General features: G+C 39.9%; 1 protein-coding gene across 1 annotated transcript in view; it reads right to left on the bottom strand.

Moving 5' to 3' along the window:
* The window catches only part of Usp32 (Ubiquitin specific protease 32), a 187,024-nt gene extending 161,749 nt beyond the window's left edge, over positions 1–25,275 (bottom strand). Inside the window, exons 1-4 of the mRNA XM_068230610.1 lie at positions 25,113–25,275; positions 24,873–25,000; positions 7,209–7,314; positions 1,207–1,328 (exon numbers count right to left, since the gene is read on the bottom strand). Of these exons, the coding sequence (XP_068086711.1) occupies positions 1,207–1,328; positions 7,209–7,314; positions 24,873–25,000; positions 25,113–25,170 (414 nt within the window). The 5' untranslated portion in view covers positions 25,171–25,275. The remainder of the gene's footprint in view (positions 1–1,206; positions 1,329–7,208; positions 7,315–24,872; positions 25,001–25,112) is intronic.
* Between the last annotated feature and the right edge of the window lie 503 nt (positions 25,276–25,778).

The following is a 25,778-nucleotide window of genomic DNA, read 5'->3' as shown; positions in this document are numbered from 1 at the left end:
AAACTTTCATCACTATCACATGTCTTGTGTAAGTTCTCAGTTTTCTTCCAATCTGAAGAACTTCACACAAGACCAGGTTGAACACTTAAAACACTAGCACTTGAAGTATCTTCTAAAATTCAGTTCAGCTGAAACAAGTGTGAACAGAATGATGTTGATGGAAAAGTTTCTCTCATAGTGCAGTGGCTCCATGGTACGCACTACCCATGCTTGTTGGTTAGGTGCGTTATTTACCAACTGATGAGCCCAAATTAGCACGCCGGGGCAAAACATCAGCAACCATGAATGAGTTAGCTGGAAAATGTCCCAGTCCAGGTTTCTTTCTATAATACTGTGTTGGATTGTCGTCCACGGCCTCTCCTTCCTTGGATTTGCATTTCCATCACCTTTTTGGCATTCTTTCGTCACTCATTCGCTTTATGTGTCCAAACCATCTCAATCGGCTCTTCTCTATTCTATCACTCATTTTTTTCCACTCCAATTTCTTCTAGGATTTTCTCATTCCTTATTTTGTCTCTTCTTTTCTGTATCATACTGCTCAAGAACTTGATTTTGGCTGCCTGTTTTCAACTCTCATCCTTCTTTGTCATTGTCCATGTTTCTGCTCCGTAAGTTGTTATGGGTACGTAATACATCTTGTACATAGCTTCCTTTGCTTCCATTGGCACATCTTTGTTCCATAACATATTTCTTACACTATGATAGAAACAGCTTCCAGCTTGAATCCTCTTACTAATTTCAACATCCAGTCTAGCATTCTCCATTAATTCTCTCCCCAGGTATTTGAACGTTTCCACTACTTCCAGGGCCTTGTCTGCACGTCTAATCTGACCTTTCCCTTCTTTCTCACCTCTAGTCATAACAAGAGTTTTACTCTTTTCTACACTTATTTTCAATCCGCATTCTTCTATCTTCCCATTCACCACATTCAACTGTTCTTGAAACTTCCTGTCGTCTTCTCCCCAAATCACAACATCATCTGCAAATAACAACATGTTCATTTCACTTCCTCCATACGATGCTTTTGCTGTTCTCCTGATGTCATCCATTACTATGGCAAACAGGATTGGTGATAGAACACTTCCCTGACTCAGCCCACTAGTTATTTTGAACCAACTTGTCCTGCCAACTTGTGTTTGCACGCAACTACAACATTCCTTCAGATGGTGAATTATTTACAATATTCCTCACCATGCAATACCTTACCTCCGGAAAGAGGCTGGCGATGGAGTCTGGAACGTATCCGCTCTCGCAAGCCTGCAGTAGCCTCTGGAGCTCTTCACGTACAACATAGCTGCCGCTTTCGTTGGAATAGAGGCCAAACAAGACTGTAACAGGCAAAAAGAACCATTAGTACATTATAGAGGGACACGCGCACACACGCCCTTGCAACATAGTGATCATAGACCTGCGATATTCTGTTTTTGCATAGAACCCTTCATTTTAAAAAATGTCACAAGTTGGAGAGATTCAAACCATGACTGCCTTCATGAGAAGCCAGTGAACATAATATTACTGGACCTCTGGATCCAAAGTTCACGAGTTCAAACCAGGCAGAGGTAAGTGCATTTAAGTCCATTTGATATCCAAATAGATGTCTGGTTTCCCTGCCACCTGTTAGCAGATACAAAATCTTGAAACTGACAAGCAGGCAGTCATCAAATCAAAATGCCGGCACAAGATAGCTGAGGCTATACCCGACACATTGTGAAAGAATGCTTTTTAAATATTAACAGACATGCATTTGCTAGGGTTTAACCCGATGAGTGCCACACCCACTTATAGACGGGCTGACCCGGCCAGTCCAGCACTGCTACGCCTGTCTATAGACGGTGCACAGGAACTTTAATTTTTTATTAGTTTCCCAGTTAATTTTCGAGTGCCTATTCGATCTCTGGCATGTTCTGCCATCTGTTGGGCATTATGTGGAACTAATTGATCACAGCTTATAGCTTCAGGAAGTAACTTACAGAGCTTTTTGTAGATGTCTGTGGAGCTCATCTGTGATGTAAACAAGCACGGCGGAACAACACTCTGGTTGCTCTTGCAGCGATGTTATTTTGGATCGAAGAATCTTTCAGTTAATAACCAAAGCAGAAAGTGATGATGATGATGATTTTAATGAATTGTTAAGTGACAGTGATAAGAGAGTGCTGAAAATATTGTAAGCGAGAAAGAAACAAGAGCCTCCTTTAAAATGAAAGAAGAGAAACACCGAGTTCAAAAGCTATTTCATCACTATTTTCGTGGTGGACGGATGACTTTTCTCCACCAGACATTCAAGTAACCGTGACGGACTCTGGGAGCCAAGTAGTGTTTGATGACAATCCCAAAATCATTGATTTAAAAAAAAAAACTAATCTACCAGTGGAGATGGTGTAGCTGGTTGTTGATGAAACAAATCGGTATCACAAACAACTGGTGGAAAACATTGAGCTATCACCACATTCCAGCTTTTGAAAGTATTTTAAAATATCAGCTTACGTACTTGTAAGGAGTTACGTGTATTAGTTGCCTACATAAAGTGGGCACGAAAAGTGTAATTTTGTTTTCTCTCAAAATTAAATTCAACATAGGCCTCAGTGTAGATTTTTCCATTTACATTTAGATTATAAAGAACCGGCATTTATAAACATCTTAAGCTAATCACCCCACTGATAAATTAAAAATTGAGGCTTCTACAAGAAATGTTTACGTACGAATAAAAAAAGTCAGCACTTAAAAGACTAAATCGTTTGCTTTCATTTGAGGATAATTTCTCTGATGTAGGTGTATTTAGCCGTTTAACTACATGTTTCGTGTATATTCCTTATTTTGCTCCAATATTAATACATGGACATTGAATGACAGAAAGAAAAGGAATAGAAACTAAGTTCGTAAGGAGTACGCAAGGATAGAGCAGATGAGACAGAATAAGGACCAGTGTTCTCCCTAGGACCTTCTTAATGGGTGCACCGCTCTGCTGTTTTCACATATTGCCTGGCTAACATAACCCAGATATGTGCTAGTTACATAATAATACATATCTGAGTCATTATATGTTCCAAAATAAAATGTAAATACTATAAAACAGTTTATGTACATGGTAAATCTTCATTATTGTCATCATAATTGCATCGATTACATAGGAGTTTAAAATGTTTACCTCATCACGCAGTAATAGATAAGTAAAATTAAAAATCCACCTTTTCAATACTAATATTAAACTAAATAAGTTATAACATTTACTTGGAACTAGTTTCAACGCTGGTGAGAGTCATCTTCAGCCAAATATGAGAACAGGCAATTGTAAATATACATATCATTATATCAATGCACATATAAGCACTCTTAAAATGGGACTTATGATGCCCCTAAAAGTATCTGGAGAAAACTTCAAATAATCACAGTTTTAAAATCTTGAAGTCACGATTAGAACGACACTTAACACAACATAATTCTTTTCACTCAAGGTAAATTTAAATTATCACGCAGTGTCGTGCACGAGCGATGTCTGGATTAGCGTGGAATCGCACGCGAGCCCTCGATTTTGCATGACGTCACAAACTTGTACAGCACTCCACAGCCATCAAGTGATAAGGCCTGGTGTTACACGATTGTGAATGAGCAGTAGAACACTATAATCATTCAAAATACTCCGATATGTCTTGTTCAGATAATAACACTAAAATAATTCAATTTTGACATTGTTAATACCCTGAGGGGCCTAAATTGAAATTTAATCATATTCATTTTTTTACGTAGTATTCCCCGCTTGGCTACTCATTCCTGCCACAAGCTGACGAAACTTTCTAGGGAGAACACAGAAGGAATGAGGAGACAGAGAAAAGAGTGGGTGTACGTAAATTGCAAGGAGAAACTGATAGGGTAAAAGGAAGGCGACTTGGACGTGTGATGCATTCACAAAACTAGAGTATTCCAAAGAAAGTTTTGTCAGGAATTGAAGTCAAAGGATGACTTTGAATGAGATAGAGGTATAGACAGAGCAAACTGGTTAGAAGAAGGAACAAAGTGGCAGGCTTTGGATCCTACATTTTCCAAATCAATACTGAAGACCTGTCAACAGCCCCCTCAATGAGTGTTGAAGCTGGGAAGCAGAGAGCAGCTCATTGGGACTGATGTCCTTTAGTGTTTTCATGTTTGTCCTTGCCTCTGTATTGTGTTTATCCTATTGTCTCTCTACATATGAGTTGTAATCTAGGTATTGTGTGGCTTCACACAATTTGCTAACTAACACCATTAACCCAGTGACCCAGTTTCTCTCATTAGGTCAGACACAGCTCACATGCAAAGCCAATTAAGATGATTATGACAAGCTCACACAGGAGAAATGAAGACCAGCAAGACCAAACTCAAGGTCAGCTACATATTACATTTCTAATAGCACAGATGTTTTCTAATCTGACAGATGGCAGGTGCACCGAGCTCATTACGTTTCAAAACAACTTACCTGCAGTGCTATCTCTGGGGATTAGATGTAATGAGCCAGCATCCACATCCCAACATTGATGTAGCCTGATTTTTGAAGAGTGGAGAAAAGTATTTTCACATTCCATGTTGTACGATGATCTCTGGTGTTTGTTTGAGCCATCAGTCCACAGACTGGTTTGATGCAACTCTCTTGTGCAAACCTATTCATTTCTACATAACTGCTGCATCCTACATCTGCTCTAGTCTACTTCTCACATTCATACCTTGGTCTACCCCTACCGTTCTGAATGCCTACACTTCCCTCAAAAACCAACTGAACAAGTCCTGGGTGTCTTAAAATGCGTCCTATCATTCCATCTCTTCTCGTCAAATTTGGCCATCGATCTTCTCTCAGCAATTCGATTCATCTTTGATTCGATCTATCCATCTCACTTTCAGCATTCTTCTGTAACACCACATTTTAAAAGCTTCTATTTGCTTTTTTTTCTGAGCTAGCTATGGTCCGTGTCTCACTTCCATACAATGCCACACTCCAGATGAAAGTCTTCAAGAACATCTTTCTAATTCCAATATCAATGTTTGAGGTGAGCAAATTTATTCTCTTAAGAAAGCTCTGCCTTGCTTGTGCTAGTCTGCATTTTATGTCCTCCTTACTTCTGCCATCGTTAGTTATTTTACTACCCAAGTAAAAATATTTATCTAGTTCCTTTAAAACTTCATTTCCTAATCTAATATTTTCTGCATCACCTGAGTTTGTTCGACTGCACTCCCAAACTTTGTTTTGGACTTATTTATTTTCACCTTGTACTCCTTACCCAAGACTCCGTCCAAACCAGTCAGCAATTTCTCCGGATCTTCTGCAGTCTTAGATAAAATAACAATATTATCAGCAAATCTCAGGGTTTTGACATCCTCTCCTTGGATTGTGATTCCCCTTCCAAATTCCTCATTGTTTCCTTAACTGCCTGTTCTTTATAAACATTTAAAAGGAAGGAGGACAAACTGCAGCCTTGCCTCACTCCTTTCTGGATTGATGCTTCTTTTTCATAGCCCTCGATTCTTATGGTTTTTATATAGATTGTGGATAATTCTTTATCCTCAGTATCTGAACCCAATCACCTTCACAATCTGGTGCTTCCCCAACAAAATTAATTAAAACTCGGCCACAGATCGGTCAATAGAGATCTGTTTCTCCACCACCTGCGTCAAATCATAATGCCTGCATATGGTACCTAAGGTCATACGATCATCATCTCAGGTTTGACAACGAAGTGCATTTCACACCATGCTCATCTCGTGTCTTGGAAGATTAAAACAGGAAGTCGGGCAAGGGGACACACTTCCCAGCTCCTCTTCGACAGAATCCTTGAAACAGTTGTAAGGGAATGGCACAAGGAACTCATCAACTTGGGTTACAGGAGGAAAAGGCTAACAGTAGATAGTCTGGCCTTTGCCGACGATATGGCACTGAAAGTAGCACTGATCCAGATTACCTGTCTCATAAGATAAGCAGCTAAAGCAAGAAGCCAAGTGTCACTGATGAAAACTTTACCAACATCAAAAAAAGTTAGCAGAGAGATGTCGGTGGAACAGGGTGAAATCAATCAAAAACCTCAGCAACTGGATTGTCAGAGAAAGTATCCCTCTCCGCAAGAGTTTACAAGCTGGGTGTAGCCTATTGACCAACCTGAAGCTGGAGCACTGTGCAGAAGTGCTGCAAGTCCTGGAGTGTGTCATTAAAAAGAAAAGGATTGATTGCTAAAGATTCTAGGCCCAGTGTTAGAGTACTCCTCCCCTCCCAAATAGAAAGGGTCTCTGTGTCAGAAAAGAGAGGGTAGTTTTCTATGGTCATGTGGCAAGAGTGGCTCTGCCTGTTCATCTTTTTCAGTAACCAGAACTTTAACAGGACTTCCCACCTAATCAACACTGTGCAAATATGATTACCTCATTAAAAGTAGGACTAGTTTTGGTCCACTATTGGACCAATAAACTACACACACAACACATGCTGGCTTCTGAGCTCAATCCTCACTGACGTGCGGTGTGGATATAGAAGTCTTGTTGAAATTACATTCCTTCTTTGGTAATGTCCTCATAAGTTATTAAGTTCAACTAAAATCATCAGCTTCTTTAAGATTTGTCCTGGAAATTTCTGTGAAACACTAAAATACTATACTTTAGCACAACATTTTCAAATAAAGACTTGAAAAAAATTATGACTGTCACTGAACAATTTACACATCGTAGCGCCAGCATTAGAGTTATGTTAGCTTTCCTAATTGGTTTGTTTTGCAAACTTAATTTTATGGAATAGAACATTTCCTATTTCCTAGGATAAGTTTTATCAAAGGTTTTATAAAACTTGAATTTGACCGTGACCAACAGAAATTTTAAAAAATTAAATTACTGTACAATAAATTTGAAGGAAAATTTTACTGTGAGCAATGGGCATTAAAAATAAATTACAAATTATCTGCCATTCTAAATAAAATGTTATAAGTCACCAAGGAAATCTTATAAGGCCTACCACTATTGCTGTGATGTCTTACTAGCCATAAAAAGTTTTGAAACTTCTGTGTTGGAATGAATTTGCAAGTGACAGAGTTGCACGCGCACGCGCGCACGCACACACACACACACACACACACACACACACACACAGAGTTAGAACCAGTTGTACTGTGAAAGTGGCTGGAATTAATGACATTTCACTCAATGGACTACATGGTGTAACAAGAAAATTCCTTTAGTTCCAGCACACTAGGAGCAGCACTTACACTTGAGTTTCTCCTCCTCCTTCCCTCTGGTCAGCAGCACCAGCCCACACAGGAGATCCTTGAGAGCGATCCCCTTCTGGGTGCCGCCACACGCTGTGAAGATGTACTGGAAGGAGAACAAGGAACATGCTATTACAAGTCACAGATGTGTGAGATCAGGACAAGTTATGGAGACCCACTTGAAATGTTACCTTTTATTTTCAACAGTAAAGGCTCGCACTTCTTTCCATGTCTGCAACTGTTATCGTCAGCAGTAAGAAATATGTATTTATTACACACTTTGGTTAACATTTCTGACATCTCTCCAATAAGTAGCATCAACAAAGGAATATATTTTCAAGGCAGATTCTTCATTTTCTAATCCACCACTAAACAGATGTTCCCTTTTGAAAAACCCAATACTTGATTATTCAGCAATTGTGGCATTTCAATGGCAAGCTACCTTACTATATTCTAAGCACGCATCAACTAGTTAGTACTGAACCAATTACATTAAACACTTGAGCTTCGCATATCAGTTTTTGATTTCTCATCACTTTCAAAGCATTCATTATCCTTCTGCCAGTTTTTAAAACAAGGCCTTTAGGTACCAAGATCAAACCACACACCAGTAGGTTGTAACGCCACTTGTACTTGTTCTGACCTGGACTAACTGAGTCACAAATTTCAGCTCACAAAGGTTATTAATAGTGGCAACACTTCTGTATGTGTCACTCACATTTACCACACACTAGGTCATTATCTAATCTACCTCAGTATATGGACTCTCCCATCCAACACACTACACACGTGCTGTGCTGCGAAGAAGAGCGCCACATCAGAAAGCAGTTTAAAGGCGAGTAGCCACAAGATATTCTCGAAAGACAAACAGCGCAATGGAACAAAGATTGAATGTGCCTGTGGCAGTGTTATTAAGGTCCTCACAAGGTCTGCGGGAAATCGGCATTCCCTTACAGAACAGTGGCACATGCGTAAAAGCCTTCAATGACGGACACTAACATGTGGCAGACGCGCTGTCTGGCCGCCCTGACGTAAGTGACCGCCGCACAATCTCGCTCAGAGCACTACGAGCGCAAAGGAGAGGCTTTTGCACACTGTATCATCACGCTGGACGAAATACGGGCCAGATTGTAGGGTTTAAAATGAAAAGCCAATCAAATGAGAGGCGTCTTCGCGAGTTCCCACAGAAACCAGCAGTTCGCCAGAACCCCAGTAATGTGACAGTGGTGATGATTCCAGTATGTGACTGTGATGGATTACTGTACCCCAAGAAAAGACCATGAATGCATAGTATTACTGTTCAGGTTTGGAACATAACCTGCAACGAGCTTTGTGAAAGATCTGGCGACACTTTCTGCTGAGTTGTATGCTTGGTGAGGCGGGACATGCTTCTACCATTCACCATACTCGGCTGTGATGAAGGAACTGCTTCCAAACTGTTCCAGACATTTTTCAATCAGTAGTGCACTCCGTTTGCACCATCCAGAGATTGTTCTGAGCTGACAACACGACACCTCGTAATCTGCAGATCTTCCTTGCTTGGTAGGTCAAGGCACATCAGGCGTCTGTTTTGTTTTTATTTTTCTATACATGACTTTTCTAAAAATATAAATCTACTGCCATGTTCCCTCACAGGGAACAAGGGCATACAGTGAGAGTTGAACCAAATAAGCTATCGAGCCATCACAAAAACCTGGGGAGTACATAGACAAAGCTGAAGTTATTTTCATCGGGGTTCACGAACTTTCTCAACAGCACATTTTCTTTTCACTGCAACACTGGGCCCTGTGAAAGTGTATACCAGACTTCCTTCAATAACTGCAAAATTATAAGAGCTACAGGAAAAAAAAAAATAAACTGACCTGAAAAGATGACTGTCCACGGAGTCTTCAAAGCGAATAGTTTGCAAATCCAATATTTTGTGCCAAAATCAGAATCTGAGTGTGCAGTAAAATTAGAGACCTATATGTGTGTGTGTGTGTGTGTGTGTGTGTGTGTAATATTTGTGAAGTACCCGAGAATATGTGTCTATATATTAGTTTAAAGTGGGTACAAGGTTTCTGCAAATTAAAACAAGTAGAATATTGAGCCCCTTTATAAAACAAAGAAGTAGAAGACATCCGAACCCAAAAACTCTCAGACGATGTAATCAAACTGATAAAGATTGGAGATGTGATTTTACAACATGGCAGCCTTGTCTGTACATTCACGTACTGTAATTTTAACACCCACTTAAGAAAGACACAAACCACAATTTTTTTTATGGTTGCTTCTTTTAAAATTATCCTCTGGTAATGCACAGAATTTATCACCGTGCTGATCAGTGTCCACCCTTTCCTTTCGCTTCAGTCACGGACCATGTTAGAGAGAAGATTTACAGCGTTATTCTTTAGGCCGCCCCTTGGTCTAGCAGCGTGTAGCCCAATTTTGCAATTACATCTTGTTTTGCATCCAGCGCATATCTAAACCATTGTAGTCAACTTTCCCATGTTTTGTCCTCGATTTCCACTTGTTCATAATATTCCTTAATTCATCATGATCATCATGACAACAATTTAAAAATTAAACATGTGATTCAATAGACTGATATTATTGGTTTCTGTTAATGAGAGATAACATAAAATGTATGTAGGCAAGTCAATAAGAATCTGCAATTTTGTTCTAATTGTCTTTAGGTTGGTTCTACGGCGTTGTGTGGCACCGTTCTCTACGTCTGTGGTACGTTTCAGCATTATCAGATCAGTACAGCTTACGCTGTTGCGACGTAAAGATGTCCGCGCCACTCTCTCTTTGCACTAAGGAATAACAGCGGAACCATGGCTAATGTGCATATGGTTTGGTACGTCATCAACAGTCACTCATCTGTTATTCAGGATCATTATCACGCACTTGTTCAATATTGAATCAGTCACGGCTGCACACGGACTCCCAGATCTTTCCTCACCCTCCATGCTCATGCGACCCCTTTTGAACTGTTCAGTCCACTGGTAAACACTTCACTGTGGCAAAGCATTGTCCCCTTAATGTGCTGAAAGTCTTCTATGAATTTCCGCTCCTGGTACACCCTCAGACCATAAAAAACGGATTGCAGAACGCTGTCCCTAACAAAACAGCAAGGGTCTTTGGTATGCTGTTCTTATTCAAGACACTTTGACATCTGAGGACAGAGCCTACAAAACTTGAAGGCGATTGAAAAAGGGTTAGGTGTAGGCCTACACTGCCTGTCAGAGATTTTCTGAGGAAGGATAGAGCTGTTTACAAAGTGCATTAATTCTGGGACGAGCTCTGGCAATTAGTCCGCTCAGCACTGAACTCCCTTGTTTCCTTCTGCTGTCGCTGGGTTCCAAGGAGGAGGCTGTGTAACAACACTAACTGCACAAGAGAACGATATGCTTGTGTCGTTACTTCTGCTGATATTGTGCATTATTTCACTTGGAAATAAGTCATTCCTTTCTACTGCCTGTACCACACAATATGTAGTAATACAGGTATGTTATTCTTCGAGCTAAATGCAAACACAAAACACACCTTTTCAATTTTAAATCAACAAACCTCTTTATAAAAAAAACAGCCTTTTTCAACACCTCTAGTTATTTGTTCTACATCCCATGAACGAAATATATCATTCCCTTTTTAATTAAACAATATCTTTTGCAGACAATCTGTTAATAAAGGATGTTTTAGTATTATCTCACTTTATTTATCGTCAATTAGTTTTGACAGACAGAGAAATCTCACAAATTAAAAGAATTCTCCAATAGCAGAAATATTAATATGAACAGGGGTTTCAGACATCTTACCGTAATAAAAATGGTAAAGGTCAGTTAAATTCCACAGATAAGTACACAAGAGATTTTCCAACCAAGTCCTCTGCATACTTATCGTGAGCAACCTTCTTTCTATAAATTTGACCATTGTATTGGTCCATATTGACTCCTTACAGTGATAAACTTACTACACTGAAGAATCCACCTTGTCAATACTAATCAAAAACGATTTAATATTTGTCAATTACTCGTACATGTTTCGAGAACATATTCTCTCCTTGAGCAAAAGTGTTTCACAATTTCAATGACTTGATTAAAATAAATAGATGTTCAATTAACATCATAAGATTACTTAAAACAATTGAAAAAATAAACATTGCAATGCTTGGCTTCTTTAGATAAAGTATGAAATTTCTTCAAGTGTTTTGAGAAGTCCCTCTTGTTGTATGGCCTTTATTATTCTCCACTTGAGAGCCTGGATTTTCTGGTTAGATTAATCTAGATAATTATGTTATAGTAATTTTTTACAGTACAAATTTTAAGAAATTCTCCCCCCCAGTGACTTTACTTGCCCTCCCTTTGATGCCCATCCAGTGAATAAGGGTCAGTCCTACTTTACCGTTTCTCTCATTACCAAACTTCGAATAGACAGAGATATTTAACATTCAGTTGTGCTGTAGTTGTTCCTAACACGTAACAGGAGTAGACAATTGGTACTGAAGAGATTGTTCTTGCCCTTTAGTGTTTTCATGTTTGTCCTTGCCCTGGCCTGCCACTGTCTTTATCCTCTAACGTCTTCTTTTCCATGTTCCTATCTTTCTATAGAACTCATTTCTTCCTTTCCATTATTACAATGACAGGTAAGCATGGGAAGAGGGTCCATTAGAAACAGGCAAGGAATGACAGGTAAGCATGGGAAGAGGGTCCATTAGAAACAGGCAAGGACAAACATGAAAACACACCGAGCTCAATAGCTGCAGACGCTTAAGTGTGGCCAGTATCCAGTGTTCCGGAGATAGTGGGTTTGAACCTCACTGTCGGCAGCCCTGAACATGGTTTTCCGTGGTTTCCCATTCACACCAGCTAAACGCTGGGGCTGTACCTTGATTAAAGCCACGACCACTTCCTTCCCACTCATAGCCTTTCCTGCCCCAATGTCCCAATAAGACCTAACTGTGTCGGTGCAACGTATAGCCAATCATAAAAAAAAAATATGAAATTACAGAACTTCAAAAGATGATTTCCATATTTTCATACACTCCTGTCTTCACAATGTCCCTATAAAAGGCTCTACTTGTGTGAATTGACCATCCACAACCTGCCTAGACTGTTCGCTGCAGCTGAATTGTTTACATTCACAAGATTTCAGTCTCCAGCAATTACAAAACTTTTCTGTAAATGAGATATCATATGGTCTACAAAGCATTAAAAAGCTGTTATGAGGCAATAGAATTGTTTTCCCTCAGTCTATGAATTGCACACAGTATTTCACGATCGTGATCAACCCATTTTAAATTTCTATCTACCTCATGTACATCTTTCTCTTCAGTACAAAATGAAACGAACCTGCCATCCTCTTCCTCTGTCAACTAAGATTCCGTATAAATAACAATGTATTATGGTGTTTAGAAATTAATTTCCAGTTTTGAGATCCTCGAGGAGATGCTACGAGTGTTCTGGCCAACATCAAAGTTCTGCTCTTTAACTCTCATATGTCTTTCCTCTGACATTTTTACTTCAAAATGTCCAGCGACAATTCCAAATTCTAAATAAATCTGTTAGTGTGTCTCAAAATTCAACTGTACGTCATGCAGGGATGGTGATAGGAGACCGTGGTCATCCACAAGTGACAGTTTGGGAAAGCACATCCACAGCAATTTTCTTCTAATATCCAAATAATAATGTTGGTCATTTTTTTATCAGTTATATCAATGACAGCACAGACTGAACTGTGCAGCAACAGGGAGACAAGAAAGATCTTACTAGTAAGAGATACCAGAACTTTCTGCACCTGCACATCCCTCGACTCACTTCATGTAAGCCCACTGCTAGACATTTCTTGCTTCCGTTTCAGATGCCTTTGTGTGTTTATTTTAATGCCTATCCCCTACCTTATTCTTTTGTAAGCTGCCCAGAAATCCAGCTGTTACTCGTTTCCCAGTATATCATTTTTACTACTTACAATTCCCTTGCACTTCTGATGACTGAACAAGCATGCCTATAAATCAATTAACAAATGCTGCATCTCCAATGCACCAGACGGCAGTGAGAAAGACGTACTCTGAAACATCTCTGATAAGAATGATTCCTCCAGGGACTCTGATTCTATTCTGTTGTTTCACGTTGTACAATGGTATGTAGATTACAAAGTACATTGTTTAACACTTTACTGTATTCTAATAAAACAGTAACATTATCCTACTCCAGAATAAAGTAGTGCAACTGGGTAAAAATCTTAACGTAAACGTGCTGATAACGTACCTATAATGTAATCTATATATATAAAATAAGAGTTTTGTCTGTACATTACTCAGAATTTAAAAAGAATTGTATTTCTCTATCAGTTGTGTCACCAGTAACAAGGAAATGCACTTTTTACTTTTCCGTAATTTCTGTCTGTCTGTATGTATGTATGTACACGCATCACGAGAAAACGGCTGAAGAGAATTTAATGAAAATCGGTATTCAAAGTTGGGGAATAAGTCGCTACAATCTAGGCCGTAAATAATTTTATTCACGCTGAGTGAAATGGTAGTTTAGGGTAAGGCCTAAAAGTTAATTCTCAAATATTTATGTTATTGATGGTCGTATCTTAATGAAAATCAGTATACAAAGTCTGGAAATAAGTCGCTACAATCCAGGCCGTAAATAATTTTATTCACGCTGAGTGAAATGGTAGTTTAGGGTAAGGCCTAAAAGTTAATTCTCAAATATTTATGTTATTAATGGTCGTATCTTAATGAAAATCAGTATACAAAGTCTGGAAATAAGTCGATACAAGCTAGACTATAAATAATTGTATTAACGCTGAGAAAAATGGTAGTTTAGGGGAAGGCCTAAAATTTAATTCTCAAATATTTATGTTATTAGTGGTTGTATCTATAAATACTACATAACTAAAGGTATATGGTATTACACTGCCGATCATTTGTTTCATTCATTGTTACCGTACCGGCTATGATCACAGAGATATTCATGAATTTGGATGTTTGTTGCTAAGTCCATATCAACGCAGAGTCACGAGAAAATTGGTAAAAAGAATTTAATGAAAATCGGTATGTGAAGTCGAAGAATAAGGAACTACAGTCTACGCTATAAATAATTTTACAGGACGCTCTAATATCACTGAATCGAAAGAAAACTAAATGTGAAGGACGACAATATAGAAAGCTCATAAAATGGATCAACAATAGCATTACATTGACTATTGTTTGTTGTGATGTGCTTTGTGTCTTCTGTTGTCACTCACCTCCGATACATAGAATTACTGCTGCGTACCGAGTATTTTTTAAAATTTGCTTTACGTCGCACCGACACAGATAGGTCTTATGGCGACGATGGGATATGAAAGGGCTAAGAGTGTAAAGGAAGCGGTGTTGGTTTTAATTAAGGTACAGCCCCAGCATTTGCCTGGTGTGAAAAACGGAAAGCACGGAATACCATCTTCAGGGCCGCCGACAGTGGGATTCGAATCCATCTCCCGGATACAAGCTCACAGCTGCGCGCCGCTTGAATATTGGCAGGAAATAGATGGGGAGTTAGATAACTTTCTTCTTTAGCTTGTCATTCCTCTGGTTCATAAATTTTCTGATACTACTGGTACGTAAACTCTGAGGCACTGATTGGAATGAGCAGTGTGCATATTTAACGGAATAATGGCAGAAGTGCGGTTTTCTGTTTGATCGAATATTTTATATGATAACATTACTCTTAACCCGATGAGTGCTACGCCCGTCTATAGACGGTGCGTGAGAATTTCAATTTTTTCGAGTTTCCTGGTTTGCTTTCGAGTGCGAATTTGATCTCTGACATGTTCTGCCATCTGTTGGGGATTACGTAGAACTATCCGATCAGAGATTATAGCTTATGGAAGTAACTTACAGAGCTTTTTGTAGACGTCTGTGGAGTTCATCTGTGATGTAAAACAAACATGGCGGAACAACAATCTATTTGATCTTGCAGCGATGTTATTTCGGTTCACAGAATCTTTCAGTTATTAACCACAGCGGAAAGTGATGATGGAGATGATCATTTTACGGAATTTTTAAACGATTCTGAAAGTGAGAGTGATAGAGTGCCGAAAATACCGTATGTGAGAGAAAAAAAGCCTCCTGCTAAAGGAAAGAAGAACAACACGGTGAGTACAAAAGCAATTTTATCACTAATTTCGTGGCGGGCGGATTACTTTTCTTCACCAGAGTTACAGGTAACTGTAACAGGCTCTGAGGGCCAAGTAGTGTTTGATGACAATTCGAAAATGATTGATTTTTTTTTTTAGAAATTTTGTGCCAGTGGAGTTGATGCAGATAGTTGAACAAATCGGCATCACAAACAACCAGTAGAAAACATTTAGCTATCACCACATTCCAGGTTTGGAAATTATTTTAAAATATCAATTTATACACCTCTAAGAAGTTGCATGTATTAGTTGCCTGCTGATTTTAGGAAATAATATTCTTTTGGGCTCTTTACTTTGTATAAAAATAATGCACGCAGGGGCACATAAGTGTAATTTTGTTTTCTCTCAAAATAATGTTGAACATAAGTGTAGGATTTACAATTTGCATTTAGATTTATAAACAACCAACATTTATAAACATTTTAAGCTAATCACTCCACTGATAAGTTAAAAATTGGGGCTTCTACAATTTATTTTACATACGAATGAAAAAACTCAGCACTGAGGTACCAAGCAGTCAACCGGTAACTAAGCACTTAAAAGGTTAATCGCTACATTCCTACCGACGTTTTTGTAATGACCTATGTTGAGTTCAGTTAGAAAAACCACAACGTTAGTCTTTCTGAGAATCCCGTAACGAAGCACGGGTGCATCAGCTAGTACTGGTAATAAAAATGAAGTCCACAACAAAATGGAATTCGCTGTTGTACACAGTAATTTTTTTTGTTATTTGCTTTACGTCACACTGACACAGATAGGTCTTATGGCGATGATGGGACAGGAAAGGCCTAGGAATGGGAAGGAAGCGACTGTGGCCTTAATTAAGGTACAGCTCCAGCATGCCTAGTGTGAAAATGGAAAACCACAAAAACTATCCTCAGGACTGTTAACAGTGGGGTTCGAACCCACTATCTCCTGGATGTGAGCTCACAGCTGTGCACTCCTAACTGCACGGCCAACTCACCCAGTCACAGTAAAATTAAATTTTGCACATGCTTTGCAGCTGCACATTACAATCACTGGCAAACATTAAATTTCAAGCATTTTAAAATTGTGCTGTGTATTAGATTAGTGCATACCCGTAACCAGGATTTCAACCCCCACAGAATACTATAAAAGTATCGAAGTGAATAAAGACAAGTGAACTGAAGTGTACAGTATGTTGACTGCTCAGCCCAAAGGTTGACTTGATCCTCAACATTTCCACCATCAGCTGTTATAGATGGCCTACATGTCACTGAAGAGTGAGGTAGTTTCCCATTGTTTTCCTCCTGTGCTGTACCAATTTCAATGAAATATTCATATCTAATACAATTACCCCAATAAATACGTAACTAACAAGCATCAAATCAAGTCCTGTAACGATAGTTCAGTGTGGAAAGGGGAGAGCAGGACGATTTCTACATCTTCCTACGCTAGAATTCCAGTAACGACTCTGCAGGCTGCTTGCTCAATGCAGCCTGCAGCAGATTGCCACATTATGATAGTCTGTTGTGCCTAGCGGCTCAGGGACTTCCGACAGCGTAAATTCTTGTCCTCTTAAGGTGCAGCTCTTTTAGGCCACGCTCCCAATGGGGGTGAGCAGCATGTACCACGTATTAGCCCTACTGTTATTCTTAAATTTCTAACAGTAGCCCAGACTGACGAGATGGTCACAGCTATAGGAGCACAACAACATGCGGAACAACAAATGAACAGTGGTGGGTTTACTGTTTGGAAGTAGAACCGGCACCTCGAAATTCACATGGAATCACCCAAAGAATATTCAAATTACGCCAAAAGCTTTAAAGAGCATGGTCAAAGGAATTCAAAGATTCACTCTGCTTTCTACATCATCTCTATTTCAATAAAATTTCTAATTCAGTTTGATTAGTAGGAACTATGGGTATTTTGTTGTACTACTGTGAATACTGGTATACTGTTTTGGATATTTTTCTTCCAGCAGCCCTGTGGTCACTCATTCTGTATAAGCTGACACCATTTCTGTGAAAAAAATTAAACAACACCTTTCTTCACATGATTTAGATTTTAACTTTGGAATGAGATGGAACAAACTACATGTACGTAGCCATTCCTATCCCTCACAAGTCTTGGATGTTCCAAGATCTCAGTCTCCCGCCCAAATTTACACCGTACCATTCTTTTGTGATGTGATCAACCTCAACATTCTTTAGTAGCACCACCTTTCAATGGTTTCAATGTTCTTAATTATCGGCACATGTCACATTTACAACAGCCTTATAACCTGAAACATAGAGTCCAGTCCCAACATTGTACAAATCTTTCGCATTCTTATCCTCATTCATCTTCTGCTCAACATGGGCCACAGAGCATCATCAGCATTTTCATATTCTTTCTCCAGTATTCCTTCATTCTATCACTTATCTTTTGTCTCCATTCTTTGGAAAGTACCTTTTATGGACGTTTCCTTCAAATTTCCTCTCATAAACCTTGAACTGACACCCTTCACCAGTAAACATTCATCACATATCTTCCAGTCTGATCCCAATTTTCTCCATATCTGAACAGATTTCAGAGAGCCATTTGGAAGAGCCTATAATCTTCGCTGGATCTAAGGCAGCTCTGAACATAGTAATAATAATAATAATAATAATAATAATAATAATAATAATAATAATAATAATAATAATAATAATAATAATCGTATGGCCTCAGCTACCATGTGCAGACATTTCAATTTGATGCCATTTGGCTGTCTGCTCGTCAATTTCGATGTTCCGTTTTACTATAGGCCCGTTAGATAGCAGACAGAGTAAACCGAAGCTCTCTTGGGCGTCTATGGCTGAAATTTAACAAATTGTTTCAGGTTAACACCTAATGTGTCACTAGAGATCTTTAACATGCCGACATCGTACAACATGGAGTGTCGAATGGACTTTTTTCTGAAAATGAAAAAATCTGACTACCCCTGCCGGGTTTGAACCTTGGGATCCGGAGGCCGACACACTACCACTGATCCACAGAGGCAGCTCTGAATAGACTACAGATCACCTGTACCCGTATACACTTCCTCCAACCCAATGCAACACATCTTACAATTTAACAACCTATACTAATGTACATATGTGTATTTGCTGTAAATGTTATAGTTAGTGCACATAATTTGAACACTTGCTTGCAAGATGATGATTGTGATGATGATTATATTTGCTTTATGTCCCAGTAATTACTTTTACGGTTTTCAGAGATACTGAGGTGCCTAAATTTTGTCCCACAGGAGTTCTTTTATGTGACAGTAAATCTACTGACACGAAGTTGACGTATTTAAGCACCTTCAAATACCACCAGACTGGGCCAGAATCAAACCTGCCACGTTGGTGTCAGACCTCAACTGTCTGAGCTACTCAGTTCAGCTCTTGCAAGATCCTTGACTCAATAATAATAATAATAATAATAATAATAATAATAATAATAATAATAATAATTAGTAAGCCACCTGATGACCACCTTTTATTCTTGCAAACCTGTCTTCATTCAATCTGAGGAAAAGACCATAAAATACAGCTTGCCTCTTTCAGTAATTCTTCCTCCTCATTACAGTAAAAAAATAAAATTAGAAAAACACTATCCACAGCTTGCCGTATGTACTGAGCCACAAGGCTGGTTAGATTCTCAACACCAAGTGAGTTGGCCGTGCGGTTAGGGGCGCACAGCTGTGAGCTTGGATTCGGAAGATAGTGGGTTCAAGCCCCTCCGTCGGCAGCCCTGAAGATGGTTTTCTTTACTTTCCCATTTTCACACAGGCAAGTGCTGGTGCTGTACTTTACGGCCGTTTCCTTCCCACTCCTAGTCCTTTCCTGTCCCATCGTTGCCATAAAACCTACCTGTGTCCATGCAACGTAACGAAAATTGTCACAGACGACAAAAGTGTCACTGAATAGGCATACTAGGGAAATGACAAGTTTTCCTCACGAGCCAGAAGCTGCCATTACATATCAGTCTGCCAAGCCCAATCGAACCTATCAGAGACATCCATAGCAGGTAGTGGCTCCATACCTCAGTCACTTTCACATTGTTAAAGCCAAGGATGAGACAGACAGGTCAGTGAAATTTATTCTAGCCCAAGCCAGAAGATAATGTGCTGTAAACACTTGGTCTTGGCAGCAAAGGAATTAACCCAACATACTCTACCACAATTCGTTCCAACACTTCTCCATCCAATGACAATAAACCAGCCCCAATACGCAAGTTAATGCTAGCACAGCAAAGTAAAGCTATCTCCACAGGGACCACGAAGGTCCTTGAACAAGTGTAAGGTAAAGGCTTCCACTATCCATAACCTTGGAACTTTAATTTACGGTATGGCTTTTAGTGGCAGGAGTGACCGAGGACGCGTTCAGCTTGCCTGATACAGGTCTTTCCACCTGCGTGTCTCAGTGTGAGATGATTATGATAATCAGGAAGGAAAAGGTGAAACCTAGTCCTGTCAAACAGCACCAAGGGGTCTGCTCAAGTCTTAATGTCCCCATCCGATAGAAGCATCACCATTCCCAGCATCCTATGCCCTCATTCCACATAAACACTACGGAGAGGTCTGGAACTGAGTCACTGGCACGCAATCTAGTGATTAGAAATTGTACAACCGAGCTCGATAGCTGCAGTCGCTTAAGTGCGGCCAGTATCCAGTATTCGGGAGATAGTAGGTTCGAACCCCACTGTCGGCAGCCCTGAAAATGGTTTTCCGTGGTTTCCCATTTTCACACCAGGCAAATGCTGGGGCTGTACCTTACTTAAGGCCACGGCCGCTTCCTTCCCACTCCTAGCCTTTTCCTGTCCCATCGTCGCCATAAGGCCTATCTGTGTCGGTGCGACATAAAGCAACTAGAAAAAAAAAAAAAAAAAAAAAAGAAATTGTACACCACCAACATTCTGATAGTGAAAACGTTTTCCACCAATGCGACTCAAACTGGCGTCAGCACTACGCAGGACAGTGCTTTGCGCTGTGACTGGTACAGGGGCATGTGCCTCTCCACCCATGCAAATCTCATTTCTAAATTCTTTGACTTCCTGACGGGGAATCCTCGCATACCAGGTCTGACTCATTGGCTGAATGGTCAGCGTCGAGGTCTTCGGTTCAGAGGGTCCCGGTTCGATTCACGGCCGGGTCAGGGATTTTAATCGCCACCGATTAATTCTTCTGGCCCGGAGACTGGGTGTTTGTGTTTGTCCCAACACTCTCCTCTTCGTATTCAGACAACACACTACACTACCAACTACCACAGAAACACGCAATAGTGATTACATCCCTCCATATAGGGTTGGCATCAGGAAGGGCATCCGGCTGTAAAACAGGGCCAAATCCACATGTGTGACCCCACAGGTGTGGAAAATGTGGTAGGAAAAGAAGAAGAGGAAGAAGAAATCCTTGCATACCAGATGAACCACCTGCCAGGCTAGTTTCACACCACCCGCAAACATCTGTCCCTGTAGTTATGCAAATATGTGACTAATAAAATGCGAGCTGATGGACTGAAAAGAGTAGTTGAATGGGTGGCTACAATTCTAGAAAAAAAAATCTGATAGTTAAGAGCATATCTGATTATGTAATGATTAAGAGGGGGTCCTCACAGGGCAGTATTAGTCGACCTTTATGCTTTCTTATATATATATATATAGATCTATTAAACACACTGTGTACTTTTAACAAAGAATGGTTATAAGGTCCCTTGAAAGTTTTTATCATTTGCATAGAAATTCAGGGAATTTATCCTCTCCTTACATTCAATCAAGTGGAACTGTGGACAATACAAGCCGCAGAGCGTACAGGAACACTTTGTTGAAGCATCATGGTAACCTCTTTGGTGACAAATTCTGTGGTGAAAGCCATGCACTGCAGTCCGCATGACGGCATGTCGGAGTTCAAAGTTGGGCTCTTCCCATTCGTGTTCATTGCAGGAGTTTCGTAGAAGTCTGGATCTATTGCTGCAAGCTTTTTCTGTCTTTGTTCGATGTGGGCCTCATATGCTGGGGTGGATTCTAGATTATTACTTATCATTATCTCCCTGATGAAAAAGTCTGCGTCTACCACTTTGTTCACTAACCATGTCTGAACTGTTCTGTGTAGCAGTAATGCTCTTTTCAAGTAGGTGGCTTTCACAGCTTCCAGTCTCCTCAGATTGGCCATAGTGAGGTGCGTCCATATTCTGCTGATAGAATAGCAGGCTATTGGAGCTATCTTAATGTTAAAGAGAGTGAGGGCGGTTCTTACCGATAGTTTCTCAAGGCTCTTTATTTCAAATATGGATTTGATCGCTGCAGTGCATCGTTCCTCTATGTGTTTAGTAAACATCTTCCCAGTTACTTGCAAGGTCAAGCCTAAATAACGATACGAGTTTAACAGCTCTAGTTTGTTACTGCCGCACTCGAAGACATCTTCTGTGGAGATATTTCCTCCTCGCCTAAATTTCATAACGTTTGTTTTGCTGGTATTTATCTCTAGATAATTTCTCAGAGACCATTCGTTTAGCTTATTGAGTCCTTGCTGCAAGGATTTTCTGTTTTTTGATAGCAATATCATGTCATCAGCGTACAGGAACATTGCAATATCTTCCGAGACCACCTCACTGATGACATTGTGAGTCAACAGATTAAAAAACATTGGGCTGAGAGGGTCCCCTTGGAGTACGCCATCAGTGTGGGTCAGTGCCTCTCAGGGTGCATGCGCGTGGTGCATGCACTGTGCACGGTAGAAAAGATGACTTGGCTTGGTTGACAAGAGTGCAGACCCTATCTTTTCCTATCTTCTGACCCCCCACTCCTCGATTTGGAGCAATAGCGCTTATTTTCTCTTTCCTCACGCCTGTCTCCCTCTGCCCCACTTGCGCCGCACAGCTCCAAATCCTGGCTGAGTTGAGCCGAGTATAGCCGAGCTTAGCCGAGTAGCCCAGAGACGAAGCGTTGATCCGAGTCATGGCGAGCGGCACCGATGCACAGTGCACGGAGCTTTTGCGCCTCGATCTGCACGCGTGAGATTTTGGGCGTTTGAAAGGCCCTGGTCTGGGAAGTCCAGACCGGCCTACTTTATCACTAACCGTAAGCCAGTTAGAACTTGGTATATCTTCCAATAATTGCAATAGTGGATTCCCTGGTCCTAAGAGAAAAGATAGTTTCTTAATAGAATTGTTCTGTTAACTCCATCGAATGCTTTAGTATAATCCACGAAGATAAGCATAAAAGAAGCCTCCGGTTACGCTTGTAGCATCCCATATGATGCTAAATACCCTCTCAATTGCTTGGATTGTTGATCTACCATAATGCTTTCTTATATACGGTACATGAGTAAAGAACCGGAATCACAGATGGGAGTAGTAAACGAGTCAAAGGATTGTGGGCCTAGACAATGTTGTGAAAAGTCTCACCAAAAGGAAAAGTCCTCTCAGTTTTAATCACTGTGTTGATGGGGCGAAAGTATCTCACGAGCATTACTCTAAGTTTTTTTACAAGTTCCTTTACGTCGCACAGACACAGATAGGTCTTATGGTGACGAGACAGGAAAGGACTAGGAGTGGGAAGGAAGCGGCCGTGGCCTTAAGGTGTTATAAAGGGGCCATCTGAATTATACTGACAAAAAATCAGGGATGCTCATCGTGATTTATAAAAAACTGATGGTGCAATCAGATTGGCAGAGAAAATGAGGTTACTTTCTTACTTCTGAGTGCATCATGAGCTTGCCATATTTTCTGTGCCAGAGCGGAAATCGCTGCCCGCTGTTGTGCTTCAGTAAAGAGAGAGAGAGACAGACATACTGATGCACAACTTTCTTGTTCGTTCAGTGCGGTCACTTCCCACCGTCGTAGGCAGTATAAAGGTTTTTTTCCACATTAGCTACTAAGTTTGTGGTACAAACAGATGAGAATGGCTCAGTTTCGGTATACCAACGAAGAAATGGCTGATATAGGTACACCTAGCCTATGGCGCAGCAAATGGCAATGGGAGAGAAGCCGCACTCATTTACGGTATCTGGCACCCTACCGCCGTTAATCTCGTCATGTCCATTGGCAGGTGACTGCGCTGAAGAGAGTGGAAGAAATCCCTTATGTGACAGATGTGCGCACATTTCAGCATTGGTTCAGTGTCATTATTCAGGCCACAATTGTTGGAGACTAATTTACCAGGGCCTTACGTACTTCCTCCTCGCCTGAACGGTAAGGAATGCTACCATTTCCCAGTGGGATCAATGTTATGATTGCTGAAAGATGTTCCTCTGCATATTCGGCAACGCACTTGGCTGTGTAATGGCGCTCCATCGCATTTCACTCCCCATGTCAAGCAGCACTTAAGTGATAACATTCCAGGGAGACAGATAGGCCGTGGTGGGCCAGTTAAATTGCCTCCGCACTCGGCCGATTTAACTCCCTTGGACTTGTCTTGTTACATGAACATTCCTTTCACAACGGTGCGAGTAAAGGAATGTGTGATTGTGGGCCAGCAACAGTGCATCTTCGCGCATGTTAAATATCATAATAAAGGAAGTTATTCAGACCAACAAACGAGAGGAGAAATGATTCCGTGCATTCCTTGACTGACAAGTGTGTCTCAATTACTGTGTTTTCTTGTACTGTATGTAATTACAGCTGCTTAAAAAAGAAACTGTGGATATTACCTGTAAGAGACAAGGTAAATACTTTGCGCCGGTCAAACGAAGAAACTCTTGCATTTTGCACGGAGAATCATCTCTGTTTCCATCTATCATACACCCCACGTTGCCTCCGTCCACTAACTATTAATAATCTTGACCATAATGGCCGGTATTGATTTAATCACAATAATTAGAGAGGTGGATGATCCGCCTAGTCAATACTATGTATTAATTTTTTTCTTTTGATATTTACCTTTCACCTTAACATTATGTATAGTAGCCTACATGTTTCAAGAATATGCACATTCTCTTCTTCAGCTACTTAAATTAAACCAAGAGGAGCCGAGCACAAGTGACAATCATTGTCATATTCATCCAACAGCCCCATGTAACTTGAGATGTATGCCACTGATGAGTACACATTCTATTGACACTACAATAGTTCCTTAATACTTCATTTTCTCCAAAACATTTGACGGGTCCATTAACCATTTTAACCCATCTACCAAACTTAAAATTGCTCTGCTTATGTCAACAGTCCCAGAAACGATCTTCGTCAAGATAACCTCTTCACTAAATTACTTAAATTATAGGAGTCCTTTCCAATATTTCGCATTCTTCCATAAAACTGACAAGTTGTAAAACAGATAAAACTGTTACACTGGCAGAAAACAATACTGCTTTTAAAGGAGCGGAATCAAAAGAAACCACCAGGATAACTGATCGGTGAATTTCGTTCAAAAAACTTTTCAAACATTCACTGAATACACTACAAAAATGTCAGAAAAACCGTAAACTACACCTAAATAAGATACATTTATAGTTACCTTATTGCAATAAAATCCTTAAACAAATTAATAATTTGCATACACAGAAAATGCTCTAGACGAGTAACCTACCTCTGCTACAGGCGAAGGCACTCCTTCTCCCAAAACATCTTTCACGAATGATTGCTTAGTTATACAGCCATTTAAAGTGGAAACTCTCTTGAATGCTTCTTTTAACCTCTTCAGCTCAGCGTCGGTTACTACAAAATAAATGTCATCGGTTACATTAGTGAACGCCCCATATTTGTGTGTTTACTTCCGAAGCAATTCATCCTTAGCAAGAGGATTGTATGCGTCAAGAAAATAGCATACCTCTCTTGACAGCTTCTTCATAAGTTATACAGCATGGCTTGGAATCCTTAGCTCCCATTCTGAATGTTCAAATGTCACGTCAGAAGTTAGCAACTCTAAAAATCTAATTACATTGACATATTTATCAAAACAGTCGCACACCAACTGCCATCCATCTTGGAAACCTTCAGTCGACTACTAAATTCTAGAGTATACCTGAAAGTTACATAACTCCACAAACTGAATTTACTGACAACTTATTTGAACATAATTAATTAATAAGGAATTAAGGCATATCGCAAGATGAACACAAAACCAGAAATAAAACGAATAGTCAACTGTCATTTCACTACAACATCTGGTGAAATTAGGTATCGGGGAAGCAGTGATATATAAGAAGGAAGTGAAGAAGAGTTCCCACAGTGAGCTTTGATTTTTATTGAACCATCCACAAATTAAACAAGATAATAATAATAATAATAATAATAATAATAATAATAATAATAATAATAATAATAATAATAATAATAATAATAATAATAATAATGTTATTTGTTTTTGTTTGTCCAACGTATGTCCCGTTTCTCTACAGGGTCGGGTATGAGGTGAGATGAATCTGTCGTGGCAGTTTTTAAGACCGGATGACCTTTCTGACGTCAACCTCATCAAAGGAGTTAGTGTGATGAA

This window comes from Anabrus simplex, chromosome X, assembly GCF_040414725.1.
Source record: "Anabrus simplex isolate iqAnaSimp1 chromosome X, ASM4041472v1, whole genome shotgun sequence".
NCBI classification, from domain to species: domain Eukaryota; kingdom Metazoa; phylum Arthropoda; class Insecta; order Orthoptera; family Tettigoniidae; genus Anabrus; species Anabrus simplex.
Note: the sequence above shows the minus strand (reverse complement) of the source record. Positions and strands in the feature narration are given on the sequence as shown.